This window comes from Onychomys torridus, chromosome 16 (assembly GCF_903995425.1).
Source record: "Onychomys torridus chromosome 16, mOncTor1.1, whole genome shotgun sequence".
In the NCBI taxonomy this organism is placed as follows: domain Eukaryota; kingdom Metazoa; phylum Chordata; class Mammalia; order Rodentia; family Cricetidae; genus Onychomys; species Onychomys torridus.
Window position 1 is genome coordinate 68,014,803 of NC_050458.1, and position 14,613 is coordinate 68,029,415.

General features: G+C 41.6%; 1 protein-coding gene across 4 annotated transcripts in view; it reads right to left on the minus strand.

Annotated features, from left to right (window-relative positions):
• Positions 1-917: 917 nt before the first annotated feature.
• Cbx5 (chromobox 5) overlaps positions 918-14,613 on the minus strand; it is a 41,838-nt gene continuing 28,142 nt past the window's right edge. For all 4 annotated transcript variants that reach the window (XM_036208266.1, XM_036208267.1, XM_036208264.1 and 1 more), the window contains 3 exons: positions 6,841-7,027; positions 2,636-2,736; positions 918-1,450 (listed from right to left, as the gene is read on the minus strand). In XM_036208266.1, the coding sequence (XP_036064159.1) occupies positions 1,300-1,450; positions 2,636-2,736; positions 6,841-7,027 (439 nt within the window). In that variant the 3' untranslated portion in view covers positions 918-1,299. The remainder of the gene's footprint in view (positions 1,451-2,635; positions 2,737-6,840; positions 7,028-14,613) is intronic.

Genomic DNA, 14,613 nt, shown 5'->3' on the forward strand with positions numbered 1-14,613 from the left:
GGGTGGAGAAGGTGAGGAACATTAATACTTTGAGGACTTGGTGGCAAATCCAGGAGTCATGAGGCAGTAAAATTACAGATTAGTACTACTGTGAGTATTTAAAAATTCATACTGTGGCTAGTGGTTTCTCTCGAAGATTTCCAACTGAAAATAACGGCACATAAGGGAATGTGAGTCCACTAAGAGGTGAATTTGCTCTGACGCCTCTTTGGTTACAGGAAGCTTTGGGAGGCCATAAAAGTTGGCAGGGTTGGAGGGTGCCCAGCACCTTGGCACAAGCAAGCCCCAGGCAATCGCTCACACCTACATAAATAGATAGTCTAAATATGAGGGATGAAAGGAAAGAATGCATATATACCATGTGATACCAAAGACAACTATATCTGGCCTCATCCTTTTATCCTCCTGCACTACATACAGCTTACAGACTCCATAGTTAATCTTGTCATTTTATGCCACCTTACAGAAGCAGAATCAGGGATTGATAATAAAAAAGCCAAAAAAGCCTGAGGGCTAAAGAGAGTGCCTTGACAGAGTTAAATGTAAAGTTGTAAGCCCTCAAAAGAGCAGAATTGTTACAGAGGGGTAAGTGAGACTAGACAGGGGTGGCCCAGAAGACCACACCAGGAACCCTATATTCTCATGGCAGAGATAAATGAGACAGGAAAAGATACAAGTAGGCAAAGGCTTTCTAAAAGATGGACAACATCCTTTCTATGTCAAAACAAAGGTGGTCATCAATATATTCTAGTAACAATTAAAAGAAACTGAAGTCGCTGGGCAGTGATGGCACACGCCTTTAATCCCTGCACTCGGGAGGCAGAGCCAGGTGAATCTCTGTGAATTTGAGGCCAGCCTGGGCTACAGAGTGAGTTCCAGGAAAGGCGTAAAGGTACACAGAGAAACCCTGTCTTGAAAAACCAAAATAAACAAAACAAAACAAAAAAACCCAAAAACAAAAACTGAAGTCATCATCATTGTAATAAAATCCCCCAGCTTAAAAAGCAACTGGCCCGAAAAGATCATGACACTAAGTGATTAAAATGTAACAGGGGGGGGAGGAAAAACTGTGTGAATTACACACAGCACATAAATGCCTGATTTTCACAGAGTTACACTTATGAATCTGACCATCAGTATATTATAAGAGAACCAATACCAACAACACCCCCCATGAAGCACAGTGATAAGCACGTATTTTTATGGATGTGTTTCGGATGGAAAAGGATGGGAGAGGGGAGAGGAGGCAGGAAGATGAGCGTATTATATACAAAGAGAAATGACAGAGACCACCCTCCTTTAGCTCTTCGAGCTCTCTTTCTCTTTGTTTTCCGCATCTTCTGGATATGCATGCCATGTCAGTCTCTCTTCATAAAATGCTATCACAATTTGTGGACACTTCACATTAGCTTCTTTTGCAAGAACCAGGTCCGCTTCATCCGTGTCTTTCCTGGAAAGAAAGAACACAGACTTAGAAGGAGAAATAAGACAGAGGTATTTGTCTGAATGAGCTCCTCCTTACACTTTGATCTCAAAGTAAAGGGATCTTTACAGGGCTGGAGGTATAACTCAGTGTTGGAACCTCTGTATTTGATCTTTAGTATCAAAAATACGGAAGAAAAAGCTGAAGAGATGGCTGCTCCTACAGAAGACTCAGGTTCAGTGCCTCGCACTCACATGGAGGCTTACAACTGTCTCTTTCTCCGCTCTAAGGGTTAGAGCTGGCTCAGCAGTTAAGAATGCATACTACTGTTCACTTGGGAGGCAAAGGCAGGTGGATTTCTGAGTTCAAAGCCAGCCAAGTCTACTGCAGAGGACCCAAGCTCAGTTCCCAGTTCCCAATACCTACATAGCAGCTCACAACTGCCTGTAATGTCAGTTCCAGGGTGTCCAATGCCCTTTTCTGGCTTCTGCAGGCACTGTACACACATGGTGCACATACATATATTCAGGCAAAACATACATACACATAAAATGAAATGAAACAAAAAATTAATCTTAAAAGAAAAAGGGGAGGAGGGGAAAGAAAAAGAATAGGGGAGAGGGAAAAAATCCAGTCAGGCATAGTGAGGACATGCCTGTAATCTTGTAACTTCAGCCCTGGGAAGATGGAGACAGGAGAATGAGTTCAATATCCTGGACTATACATTGAGGTCAAAGCCAGCTTGAGCTATACTAGACCCTGTCAGAAAGGGAGGAATTACTCCACTTTCTTCCAGAAGTAACTATTTCTGATAAGTATTTTGTGCTTTATTCAGCATTAATCTTAATGCCCTTTGTTGAAATTAATTTCAGTTTTAGACATCTCTCTGTGATCCTGAGCCTCAGTGATAGGAAGAAGCTTTACTTAGCCCTTATCCCATGGTCACAGGCTCACAATCTTACAGCAAATGATTCAGTTCCATGCAAAAAGATGTTTAGGGAATGGCTACAAATATTTTACCCTAAATTATTTTTTCTGACATGCAGGTTTCTATGATATAATAATACCAAAGCTTGAGAATGTCATAAACCATAATCCCCACTTAATACTGACATCGGTGTTGTTTAAAAATTAAATTTAGGACTCTCAATCTCACGCCCTTTCTTTATAACAAAGGAACATAACTGTAGAGTGAGGCCCAACTTCTCTCACCATTTCATTAAGAACATTAAGTCACCACAGGAATCTGTTGCCCCAATGATCTTTTCTGGTTCCAGTCCTCTCTCAAAGCCCCGAGCGATATCATTGCTCTGCTATAAATAGAACAGGAGAGATTAGAGTTTACAGAAAGAATAAAATCAAAAACAAAAAAAAAATGGTTCCTCAGAACAACAAATCATAGCCTTTGTTAACATCACTTGACATCATTTGTCATCAATTTAGAAAAATCCTTAGAACTCAAGGAACATATTACTAGATCAACCAGTCACCACAATGTCAAGAGGTATTTATGCAAGAAGATGTAGTTGTTTTTCCTAGTATTCCTTGCAAATGACTAAGGAGGGACCCTAGAAGTCTTTAGCATCCCTTGAGTCTCTGAAGAATCATCTGGTCATTCCTGTAACCCTACCTAGCCTTTAGGACTTCTTCAGTACTTCAAGCTGATCCCTCTACTCCTCTTCCTGAGACACCAGACAAGCTCATTTTCACTCTTAATTTCAGATATGCTTTCTCAACCATAACCTTTTAGAGTTTTATCTTAAGACTTTTTTTTTTTTTTTTTTGAGCTAAGGATCGAACGCAGGGCCTTGCACTTGCTAGGTGAGCGCTCTACCACTGAGCTAAATCCCCAACCTTAGACTTTTATTGTAACAGTGACCCATAGATTTAATATTTCACACAGTCATCTATATTGTAAAAAAAAAAAAAAAAAAAAAAAAAAAAAAAAAAAAAGAGGCAAGAAGAATGCAAGACCAATACCCTTAAAAGGGCAAATTTCAAAGATCACAAACACTAGTTTACAAATACTTGGGAAAGGAGCCCCTGATCTGCTCAGCCCCTTGCATCACAGACAGGCTATTAGCATTAATTGGGACTGGATTGAGACTTTAAGCAACTGAACTGCTAACTCATGAGAGGAGTACTGGGACTTGCTCAGGTAATTAATTCCATGATCTACACACAGCAGAGACTGATTCAGGTGTAATGGCACTCATCAGAACAAAAAAGTCTAAATTAGACACATACTATTCTAAAATTTACAAAAGATATTGCAAACTCATTAGCAACACAAAGAAAAACTTAAGATTTTCCAAATGAACCAAATCTTGGGTGTGTGATTTTCCTAACATCTTTCTGATCATCTTTCTTTCTTTCTTTCTTTTTTTTTTTTTTTTTAAGATTTATTTATTTATTATGTACACAGAAAAGGGCGCCAGATCTCATTACAGATGGCTATGAGCTACCATGTGGGTGCTGGGAATTGAACTCAGGACCTCTGGAAGAGTAGTCAGTGTTCTTAACCTCTGAGCCATCTCTCCAGCCCCCCCATCTTACTTTCTTTTGAGATATAAAAGCAGGCCAGTGAGATGGCTTGTGGACAAAGGGGCTTGTAGGCAACTTGAGTTTGATCCCTGGGATTCACATGGTGGATGGAGAATACCAACTCCTACATGTTCCCTGACCTACACTAGCACATGATGTCCCCCAACACAATGAACAAATAAATAAATGAATAAATGAAAATTTAAAAAATAGGAACACAAAAGCTTGCACAGTCCTGGTGGTCCTCAAAGATACCAGAAGCCACAACAGGAAAGAAATTCCAGCCATGAATCAACAGAAAGATACTGGCTTTTTAAGACACAGATTCTTTGGGGCATTTAAGGGGAATAGGTTCCCAGATGCAAACACAGCTGCTCACAGCTGGAATGCTGGCACAGAGACTAAGTCATACATCATTGCTGGCGGCTGGAAACAGTCTACTACAGAGGGAGGGAAATGAAAAAAGAATGTTCAAGCTGCTGAAAGGAGTCGAGCTAAGGAAAACACTAAAATCATCACTAACAGTAATCTTAAATCAGGCATAAAACCAACCAAGAAATTTCTGCTGCAATGGTCTAAAGAAATAAAATCTCCCCCATACTTGAAAATACACAACTACTACGTATCATGCCAACTGTCTACCTGACAGCTGCCAGTACTGCTCAGAGTGCTATCAGGGGCCCCAGACAAACATGATGCAAAGGATGTATGGAGGCTGTTTTCAAGGTCAGCAGCTCCAGAACCTAGATAAACATGAAGCCCTCTAAAGTGGCCCTAGACTCCGAGCCAGATTGCTGCCTTTAATAGAACAAAGACCTTGAATTGAAGAAATGTTTACTATCTCTCACAAATACATAGTTAAGTCTTTGGTTGTGTTATTTTGCTATTTCAACTTAACTAGAAAAGAACCAAACGACAAAAGCCAGAATACAACAGCTAACCAAACACAACAACAACAAAGGCTGGCTGCTTAGTCAGTAAAGGTGCCTGCTTTCAATCCCCAAGACCAAGCTGACCAAAGAAAACAACTGACTTTTCCAAGTTGTTCTCTACCTTTCACACATGTGCAGCAGCACACATGCTCACATGCACGTGAAAAATAATAAAATATATTAAATATGTAAATAAATTTTAAAAAGAGCACAGGGAGATCTGAAAGGCAAAGGCAGACAGAGACTATGGGGCCAGCATGGAACTCATACAGTTTGAGTTTCAGGCTAGCCAAGACTACATAGTGAGCCCCTATCTCAAACAAAACAAAACAAAACACACACACACACACACACACACACCCCACACACAAAAACATCAAGTGGTATTTCCTCAGAAAATGTTCCTTAAATTCTTTATCAATATAGTTTATCCTAATGATAATCACACCTTTCCAGAATCTGGCATAAGGTGGCAGCCAGGCATACTGGCTCATGCCTTTAATCTTAGGGCTCAAGAGGCAGAGACTGGAGGATCTCTGTGAGTTAGATGTCAGCCTGGTCTACATAGCAAGCTCTAGGACTACATATCCTGTCTCAAACAAACAAACAAAGGTTATAAAAATACAATTAATCAGAGAAAAGAGCAAGACAGGAATAGCCCCCCAGTTCCAGAGGCCAAGAATATATACAAGCCTTTATAGGACCCCAAAGCCTCTACCCACAGAAACTCTGGGTGGTTCTAAGGTGTAGTCAAAGAGTAACAATGTAGAAAAATGGGTATCCAAGTACAATGCAGACTAAACAGGGAATTGATGTAGAAATGCTACATAGAGGGGTTGGGGATTTAGCTCAGTGGTAGAGCACTTGCCTAGCAAGCGCAAGGCCCTGGGTTCGATCCTCAGCTCCACAAAAAAAAAAAAAAAAAAAGAGAGAAATGCCATATAGACTCATACTTCTATATTATTAAATATATTCTTCATGACCCTGAAATAAAATGGAAAGAGGCAAAGCTGGAGGGGTAGAGTGCATTTGTGTAACACTCACACAGCAAAGAAACAGGAGAAAAAAGAGGCAATATGGTGTTTATGTTACTACCTTCAATCTAAAAACCAGAAAGATAAAAGCAACTGAGTCAAGCTAAACTTCATAATGTTTCCAAACTAATCCATGAATAGACACAAAAGAAGATTAAAAATTAATCTTTTTTTTTTTTTTTTTTTGGAGAAAGGGTTTCTCTGTTTAACAGCTCTGGCTGTCCTGGAACTCCTTCTGTAGGCCAGGCTGACATTGAACTCACAGAGATCTGTCTGCTTCTGCCTCCTGAGTGCTGGGATTAAAGGCATGCACCACCACTGCCCAGTTAAGTTTTGGTTTTTAATAAAGTAACAATGTTATCTATTACTCTTATTATTGGTGTGTTCAGGTAGACAGGTGCACATGGAGGTCAAAGGCCAACTTTTCAGGAGTCAGTTTTCTCCTTCCACAATATGAGAGGATTTGAACTCATGTTGTCAGGCTTGGCAACAGACACCTTTATTCATGAGCTATCTCCTTAGCTACTTGGTGCTAGAGTTGGTTCAGTGGCTAAGAGAGCTTCTCTTTTGGAGGACGCAAGTTTGGTTCCCAACACTCACTTCTGGGAGCTCACAACTGCCTGTAACTCTAGCTGCAGGGAATCCAACACATTCCTCTGGCCTCCTCAGCATCCAGATACATTTCTATTCACAGGAGGGGGAGTGGAGAGACAGTTTACATTAGTTTTGACACTTTAGTTAGAATCAGTGCTACACCAGCTCTCCCTCTGCCAGAAGGGGGTCACTGTGGTCAATGAGCATACTTCCCTGGAAACTTTTGTTCAACAATATACCTTTTAGGTTCGTCCTTAGACAAAAAATAACTAACTCCCCTTTGTATGATAGCAGTAAAGGGATAGTAACTTACCTCTCTCTTTTTTTTAGATTTTATATCATCAGCACTGCTGGAGAAACTGGATTTCCTCTTATTTCCTTCTGACTTCTCCCTGGGCTTATTGTTTTCACCCTCCTTCATCTTCTTATACTTTTTCATAAACTCAGAAATTAGTTCAGGACAATCCAAGTTCTTCTCAGGTTCCCAAGTATTGTGCTCTCTGAACAAAGACAATAAAGACAAAAGGAAAAGATTGAGGGATGATGATAATGCCCTATTTTTACCCACTTAGTATCTCTGCAGAACCTAAAACTGATCAAGTGCCAGCAAGCTACATCCTCAGCCCTTTTCAGTGCTAAAGCTTATTTTAAAGAGGACATGTAAGCAAAGGATAGAAATTTTATACATAGAGATTTAACAAGAGGCTTGGGGTATAGTTCAGTGGTAAGGTACTTGCCTAGCACATGTAATGCCATAGGTTTGATCCCCAGCTCTGCAGAGAAAAAAAAAAGATCCAACAAATTTGAATGTGGATTTTCACTGAAGGAAGTTGGGAAAAAGTATGTCCACATGAAGTCATATAAAGAATTATAGCTGCTGGGGTTGGTGGCACATGCCTTTAATCCCAGCACCTGGGAGGCTGAGGCAGCCATATCCCCAAATTTGAGGCCAGCCTGGTCTACAAAATGAGTTTCAGGACAACCAGGTTGAGGATTGTTAAATTATTACAGCAGCAGTATTATTTTGTGGGCTGGGGATCAAACCTCAAACCAGGATTTTATGTCTGACCCACCACAGAGCTCCACCCTTAGCCCTATAGCAACATTTTAACAGCCAAAATCCAAAAACAAACCTGAATGCTCATCAACTGATGAATGAGTAAACAAAATGTGGCCCTATAAGGGAATAGTATTCAGCAACAAAAAGAAACAAAATACAACCTAAGAAAATATAAAAAACTATACACTAAGTTTTTTTTTAAAAAAGACACAAGAAAAGATACTCTTTCTTTTGGATTTTCTGACATGTCCAAGTAAGATACATTTTAGAGACATGAAGTGGATTAGACTGAGAAAATGTTCTGAAGTGGGAGTTTGCTAACAGTCTCACAAGTCTATAAATACCGACCAAAAGACAAAAATAAACAAACACAATTGAGTCAGGTATGGTGGTGAAGACTTAATTCCAGCACTCAGGAGTTTGAGGCTAGGGCTACACAGAGAAACCCTGTCTCAAAAAAACAAAAGACCTATGTCAAAGATAAAACAAAAAACATCAATTGTACAATGTTGTGGATATCGCTCTGTATAAATAAATTGCTGATTGGCCAGTAGCCAGGCAAGAAGTATAGGCAGGACAAGCAGAGAGAATTCTGGGAAGTGGAAGGCTGAGACAGAGAGACGCTGTCTGCTGCCATGATGAGAAGCAGATGTTAAGATACTGGTAAGCCACAAGCTATGTGGCAAGGTATAGATTTATAGAAATGGGTTGATTTAAGATAGAAGAACTAGGGTTGGGGATTTAGCTCGGTGGTAGAGCAATTGCCTACCAAGCACAAGGCCCTGAGTTCGATCCTCAGCTCCAAAAAAAAAAAAGATAGAACTAGATAACAAGAAGCCTGCCGCGGCCATACAGCTTGTAAGCAATATAAGACTGTGTGTTTACTTGGTTGGGTATGAGTGGCTGTGGAGCTGGTGGGTGAGAAATTTGTCCTGACCATGGGCCAGGTAGGACCAGGAAAACTCTGGCAACAGTACAGTATCAGTGGGTGACCTTTTTTTTTTTTCTGTCATGGAACTCACTCTGTAGACCAAGCTGACCTTGAACTAAGAGAGCTGCCTGCCTCTGTCTCCTAAGTGCTGGGACTAAAAGCATACACCATCACCAGGAGTGGGTGACTCTTAGGGTACATAAATTATACTGTAATAACCCTTTTTAAAACTCCCAATTTGGGGACTGGAGAGATGGCTCAGTGGTTAAGAGTGCTTGTTACTCTTACAGAGGACCTCAACATCTCTAACTCCAGTTCTAGGGACTCTAATGCCTTCTGGCCTCCACAGGCACCTGCCCAGCATTCACACACCCCACACAGACACATATAGGCAGATACACACACACAAAATTAAAAAAAAAAATCCTTAGAAACAACAAAAAACAAACCCAATCTACAAGGTAGGCATCTAGCTCAGCAGTAAGCATGCTTGTTCAGTCATAAACCAGGTTCCATGAGTTCAAACCCTTGCACAACTTTTTCCCAATGAAAAAGCCCAACTATAAAAGCTTAATTAAGTGCCATAAGTGTGATTTCATACATACCATCAGTTGCCTGTACAAAGAGGGTAACTCAGTAAGTTACACACCTCCAATTTCTATTGTGTTAGATGTTACTTGTAAACTCCGGTAAGCAGTAGCTGGAATGCATTCATTCAAATGTGGTAGACCCAAGTCTACCGTCACCAAGTTTTCTGTACATATACACACACAAAATCTGAGATAATGATTGGACAAAACACAAAATATGAAGTCCTATCATGTAGAAAATAAGTTTTTTGGGGAAGAGGGTCTCTTGTAGTCCAGGCTGGCTGCAAACTCTATGTAGTCAAGGATAACTTGGAACTTCTCATCCTCAGATTTCTCTCTCCCTCCTGAATACTGGGTTCATAGGCTTGTGGTGCCACACCTTTTTATATGGCTCTGGGGGCCCAACCCAGTGCTGTGTATCTTATGAAAGCACTCTACTAAGAATTATTCCCAGACTTCTCTGTAGGTTTCTATTTCTTTTATCTTTGTTTTTTGCTTTGACCCAAGGTCTCTGGCTGGCCTGGAACCTGCTAGGTAGAGCAGGATGGCCTCTCTGAGTACTGAGATTAATATTTATTATGTATACAACATTCTGCCTCCATGTATGCCTTCAGGCCAGGAGAGAGCGCCAGATCTCATTACAGGTGGTTGTGAGCCATCATGTGGTTGCTGGGAATTGAACTCAGGATCTTTGGAAGATCAACCAGTGCTCTTAACCTCTGAGCCATCTCTCCAGCCCTGCTCTCTGAATTTTTTTTTTTTTTTTTTTTGAGCTGAGGATCGAACCCAGGGCCTACTGAGCTAAATCCCCAACCCTGCTTTCGGAATTTTTAAAGACAGAGTCTTACTATGGAGCCCAAGATGGTCTTGAAGTCTCTGCAATTCTCTCGCCCCACCCTTCCAAATACTAAAGATTACAGGAATGAACCAAAATGTCTGTCTAAATTTTGATATTGTCAAAGCTGTATTTTATATTCATAGTATGTGTTCTAGAAAGCTAAAACTACAACAATCTTGTGGAATTAAAGCAAGAAATGAACCTGCAAAGAAAAAAGTTATCATCCCCTTTCCCTATCCAGAAGCATAGTTCTTCTGTTAGACAGGAAATATTAGGTTTGTTTTTTATATAAAACACACCTGCAACCTATAATGAATTACAGAAGCCAACAACAATGGCAATAAGACACAAAAGCAGCATCTATAACCTGCAGTTATCTTGAGGGAAGTTGTTAAAATTAAATCTAGGTTTTTAAGGCTGGGTAGTGCTGGCTTTTGAGGTTTCTGAGGAAAACGACTCTACTGGGACTGTTTGTGTGACATTTTAGATTAAGAATCTGTGGAAGTGGCTGGGCAGTGGTGGCACATGCCTTTAATTCCAGCACTTGGGAGGCAGAGGCAGGGGAATCTCTGAGTTCCAGGACAGCCAGGGCTACACAGAGAAAGAGATCTGTGGAAGTTAAAGCTGCTGGTCAGCCTTCTGGGGAGCACAGAAGCTATCGTACAGTGAGCAGGGGTCCAACACTGGACATCAAGCTAGTGGAATTTGGCAATATGTAAGTCTCCCACACTGTTCTGATTTTGAAAACATGACAGATGTCTCATGAAGAGCAGCTGAGGCCTGGTACCAAGAGGCAGGGATAAAGTCCCCAAAGAGAGACCATCTATGAAGGTGCACCCTCAGGTGCAGTGGCAACCCCAGGATACTGGAGATGCAAGGACAATAAATGGCAGGTGTGAAGCAGAGCTGGCCTGAACCTAGGAAACAAGTGATGTACATGTGTGGCTGATGACAGCTCTAGAGAAATAGGACTGCTCAAGTCTCATGGAGCCCAGAAGATCTTAAGCAAGTCCAAGATATCATATTAGGCGCTATACCACTGGACTCTGGTTTTGTTTGACAAGTATTTAACTTGTTTTTTATTTCACAGAAGCCCATAGTTAGAGACCTGCAACTTTTTGTTTGTTTGTTTGAAACAGAGTATTATTATGTAGCTCTGGTTGTCCTGGAACTCACTATGCAAACCAGGCTGACCCAGAAGTCACAGAGATCCATGGGCCTCTGCCTCCAGAGTGCTGGAATTAAAGATGTGTGCCACTGTGCCTGGTGTGGATGCTTTTTTAAGGAGACCTGAACAGAGCTGGAGAGATAATGCAGTGGTTAAAAGCACTGGCTGCTCTTCCAGAGGACCCAAGTTCAATTTCCAGCATCCACAGGTGTCTGTAATTCTAGTAACAGAGAATTTGACACCCTCTCTGGCCTCTGGTCTCCAGGCACACATACACTACCCAGATATACATGCAAGGAAAATATCCATACATAGACAATACAAAAACATTTTTTAAAGTATTGAAAATTTTAACTTTCCAAAGTTGGACTATGTTTTATACTGTGATGTTAGCATGAAATATTATGTTTTAAAATTGTGTGTTTGCAACCAGGCGGTGGTGGCACAAGCACTCAGGAGGCAGAGGCAGGTGGATCTCTGTGAGTTTGAGGCCAGCCTGGTCTACAAAGCGAGTTCCAGGAAAGGCGTAAAGGTACACAGAGAAACCCTGTCTCGAAAAACCAAAAAGAAAGAAGAAAAGGAAGGAAGGAAGGAAGGAAGGAAGGAAGGAAGGAAGGAAGGAAGGAAGGAAGGGAAAATTATGTGTTTGCTTGCCAAGTAGACAAGGAGTAGACTTGTAACAGCTATCTTGGTTGTCAACTTGACACACCTAGGAAGAGGGAACCTCAACCTAAAAACAGCTTCTATCAGCCTGACCTATGAGCATGTCTGTGGGGCATTTTCTTGATTGCTTATTGATAAGGAAGGGCCCCATCCACTATGGGCAGTACCATCCCAGAGGCTGGTGGACCTAAGCTGTGTAAGGTAGCTAGCTGACAACCAGGTCTGGTGGTGTATGTCTTCCATCTCAGCACTTCAGGGGCAGGGGGCAGGAGCAGGCAGATCTCTGAGTTTAAGGCCAACCTGATCTATAGAGAGTTCCAGGACAGCTAGGGCTACACACAGAAACCCTGTTTCAAAAACAAAACAAAACAAACAAACAAAAAAAAAGAACAAAAGGGAGCTGGGGGTGGGGGTGTGCGGATAACTCCCAGTGAGCCTGAGAGCAGGTCAGGAGTCAGTATTTCCCCATGGTTTCCACTTAAATTTCTAACCCTGCTCAGGTTCCTGCCATGACTTTCTTCAACCATGGAATGCATGGAACGTGTAAGATACAATAACCCTTCCCCTCACACTGCTTTTGGTCACAGCAATGGAAAGCAAAGTAACACAAGCCTGTATCATCACAGTAAAGGCTACCCCGGCCGGAGACCTCATCTCAACAAAAAGAAAGAACTAGCCGGGCAGTGGTGGCCCATGCCTTTAATCCCAGCACTCAGGAAGCAGAGACAGACTCTTAAATTTGAGGCCAGCCTGGTCTACAAGGTGAGTTCCAGGGCAACCAGGGATACACAGAGAAAAACCTGTCTCAAAAAACAAGTAAACAACAACAACAACAACAAAAAACACAAAAACAAACAAAAATTAAAAATAAATTTAAAAAATTAACAGGAAGCTGGAAAACAGTTCAGTGATTTAGAGCACTTGTTCTTATAGAGGAGCTGGATTTGATCCCCAATGCCTATGTGGTGGCTCACAATCATTATTTTTATTATTTTATGTGCACTGGTGTTTTGTTACATGTATGTCTGTGTGAGGGTGTCAGGTCTTGTAGCTACAGACAGGTGTGAGCCGCCATGTGGGTGCTGGGATTTGAACCCACGTCCTCTGGAACAGCAGTCAGTACTCTTTAACCACTGAGCCATCTCCCCAGCCCCCTGTTCCCCTCTTCTGACCAGATATGTACATAGTACACATATATACATGCACACAAAATCTCTTTTCAGAAATTATTAACAACTGGAGACCAGAGACGGCTCAGCAGTTCACTGACTGCTCTTTCAGAGGACCCAGCTTCAATTACTAGCACCCACAGGGTGGCTCACAGCCCTCTGTGATGTCTGTCCCAGGGGACCCAATGCCCTTTTCTGGTCTCCATGGACACCAGGCATGCATGTAGGCAAAACATCCATACACAAAATAAAAATTTATTTTTACTTAAAAAAACAATTAATGATATAATTATTAAAAATATTATAAAAGGTAAATGGTCTCAACCTATCTTACTATATTGTTATATTGTACCCATGTTCTCCACCCCAGCCCACGCCCCAGACAGGGTTTCTCTGTGTAGACCTGCTTGCTGTCTGCCTCCAGAGTGCTAAGATTAAAGGCATGAGCTGTAGCGTGAATTCTAATTGGGTCTTAATAATAAAAACCCGGAGCCAGATATGGCAGTGGCAGAGGTGGGAGGGGGGGTGCTGAAAGATCAGAGACAAAGGAGCAAGCCACAGCCATCTCTTACTTACCTTGCCAACTCCTCAGCCTGAAAGGGGTGACCTCCCGCCATATATATATATATATATATATATATATATATATATATATATATATATATATTTGGGGGGGAGGGTTCCAAGATAGGGCTTCTCTGTGAAGTTTTGGTGCCTGTCCAGGATCTTGCTCTGTAGACCAGGCTGGCCTTGAACTCAGAGATCTGGCTGGCTCTGCCTCCCTAGTGCTGGGATTAATGGCATGTGCCTCCGCCTGGCTCCTGCCTTACATTCTTTTCTCCACCCAGCCCTATTACTTCCTGTTTCCACTTCCCTAGTGTTGGGATTAAAGGTGTTCTTCCCAAGTACTAGGATCAAAGGCATGAGCCTCCGCCTGCATGGTGGCCTTGAACTCCTGATCTTCCTGCTTCCTCCTCCCAAGTACTGAGATTAAAGGTTTGCATTACCACCTCCTGGCCTCTATGTTTAACTAGTGGCTAGCTCTGCATTCTGATCTCCAGGCAAGTTTTATTTGTTAAAGCACAAACAAAATATCAGCATAGTGGACCACCTCTGCTTGGCTTTAATTTTGATTTTATCTTCTAAGGAACACACTAGCACATCAATCCATCAAAACTTTTTTTTTTAATGGTGTGGGTGGGTAGCTTTTTTAATCTAGGCTGGCCTGTTGTTCACTAAGTAGCCAAGAATGACCTTGAAGTTCCTGACCTTCCTTGCCTCTACCCACTGAGAGCTAGGTTTATCCGGTATATGCAATGCTAGGGATCAAACCCAAAGTTTAGTGTATGTTAGGCAAGCACTCTACCAACTGAGCCAAATTCCTAGTTTCTATTGTTAACCTTGTAACTGCCTAACAAATTAAACTTTTACCACAAGTTATGTATGGTATAGAAAGAAAACAGTTTATATATGGATGGTGCCATGGCACACAGCTAGGTATTCTCTTACAGATAATGCTCAGGGTCGACAGGAAAATGTATTCTAGCCTTTTATGAAATCCCAGGCATGTTCCCTAAAAAGATTTTATTTTCTGGTTGTAATGGCACATACTTTTGATCCCAGAACTCTGGAGGCATAGACAGGTGGTATCTTAAGTTTGAGGCTGG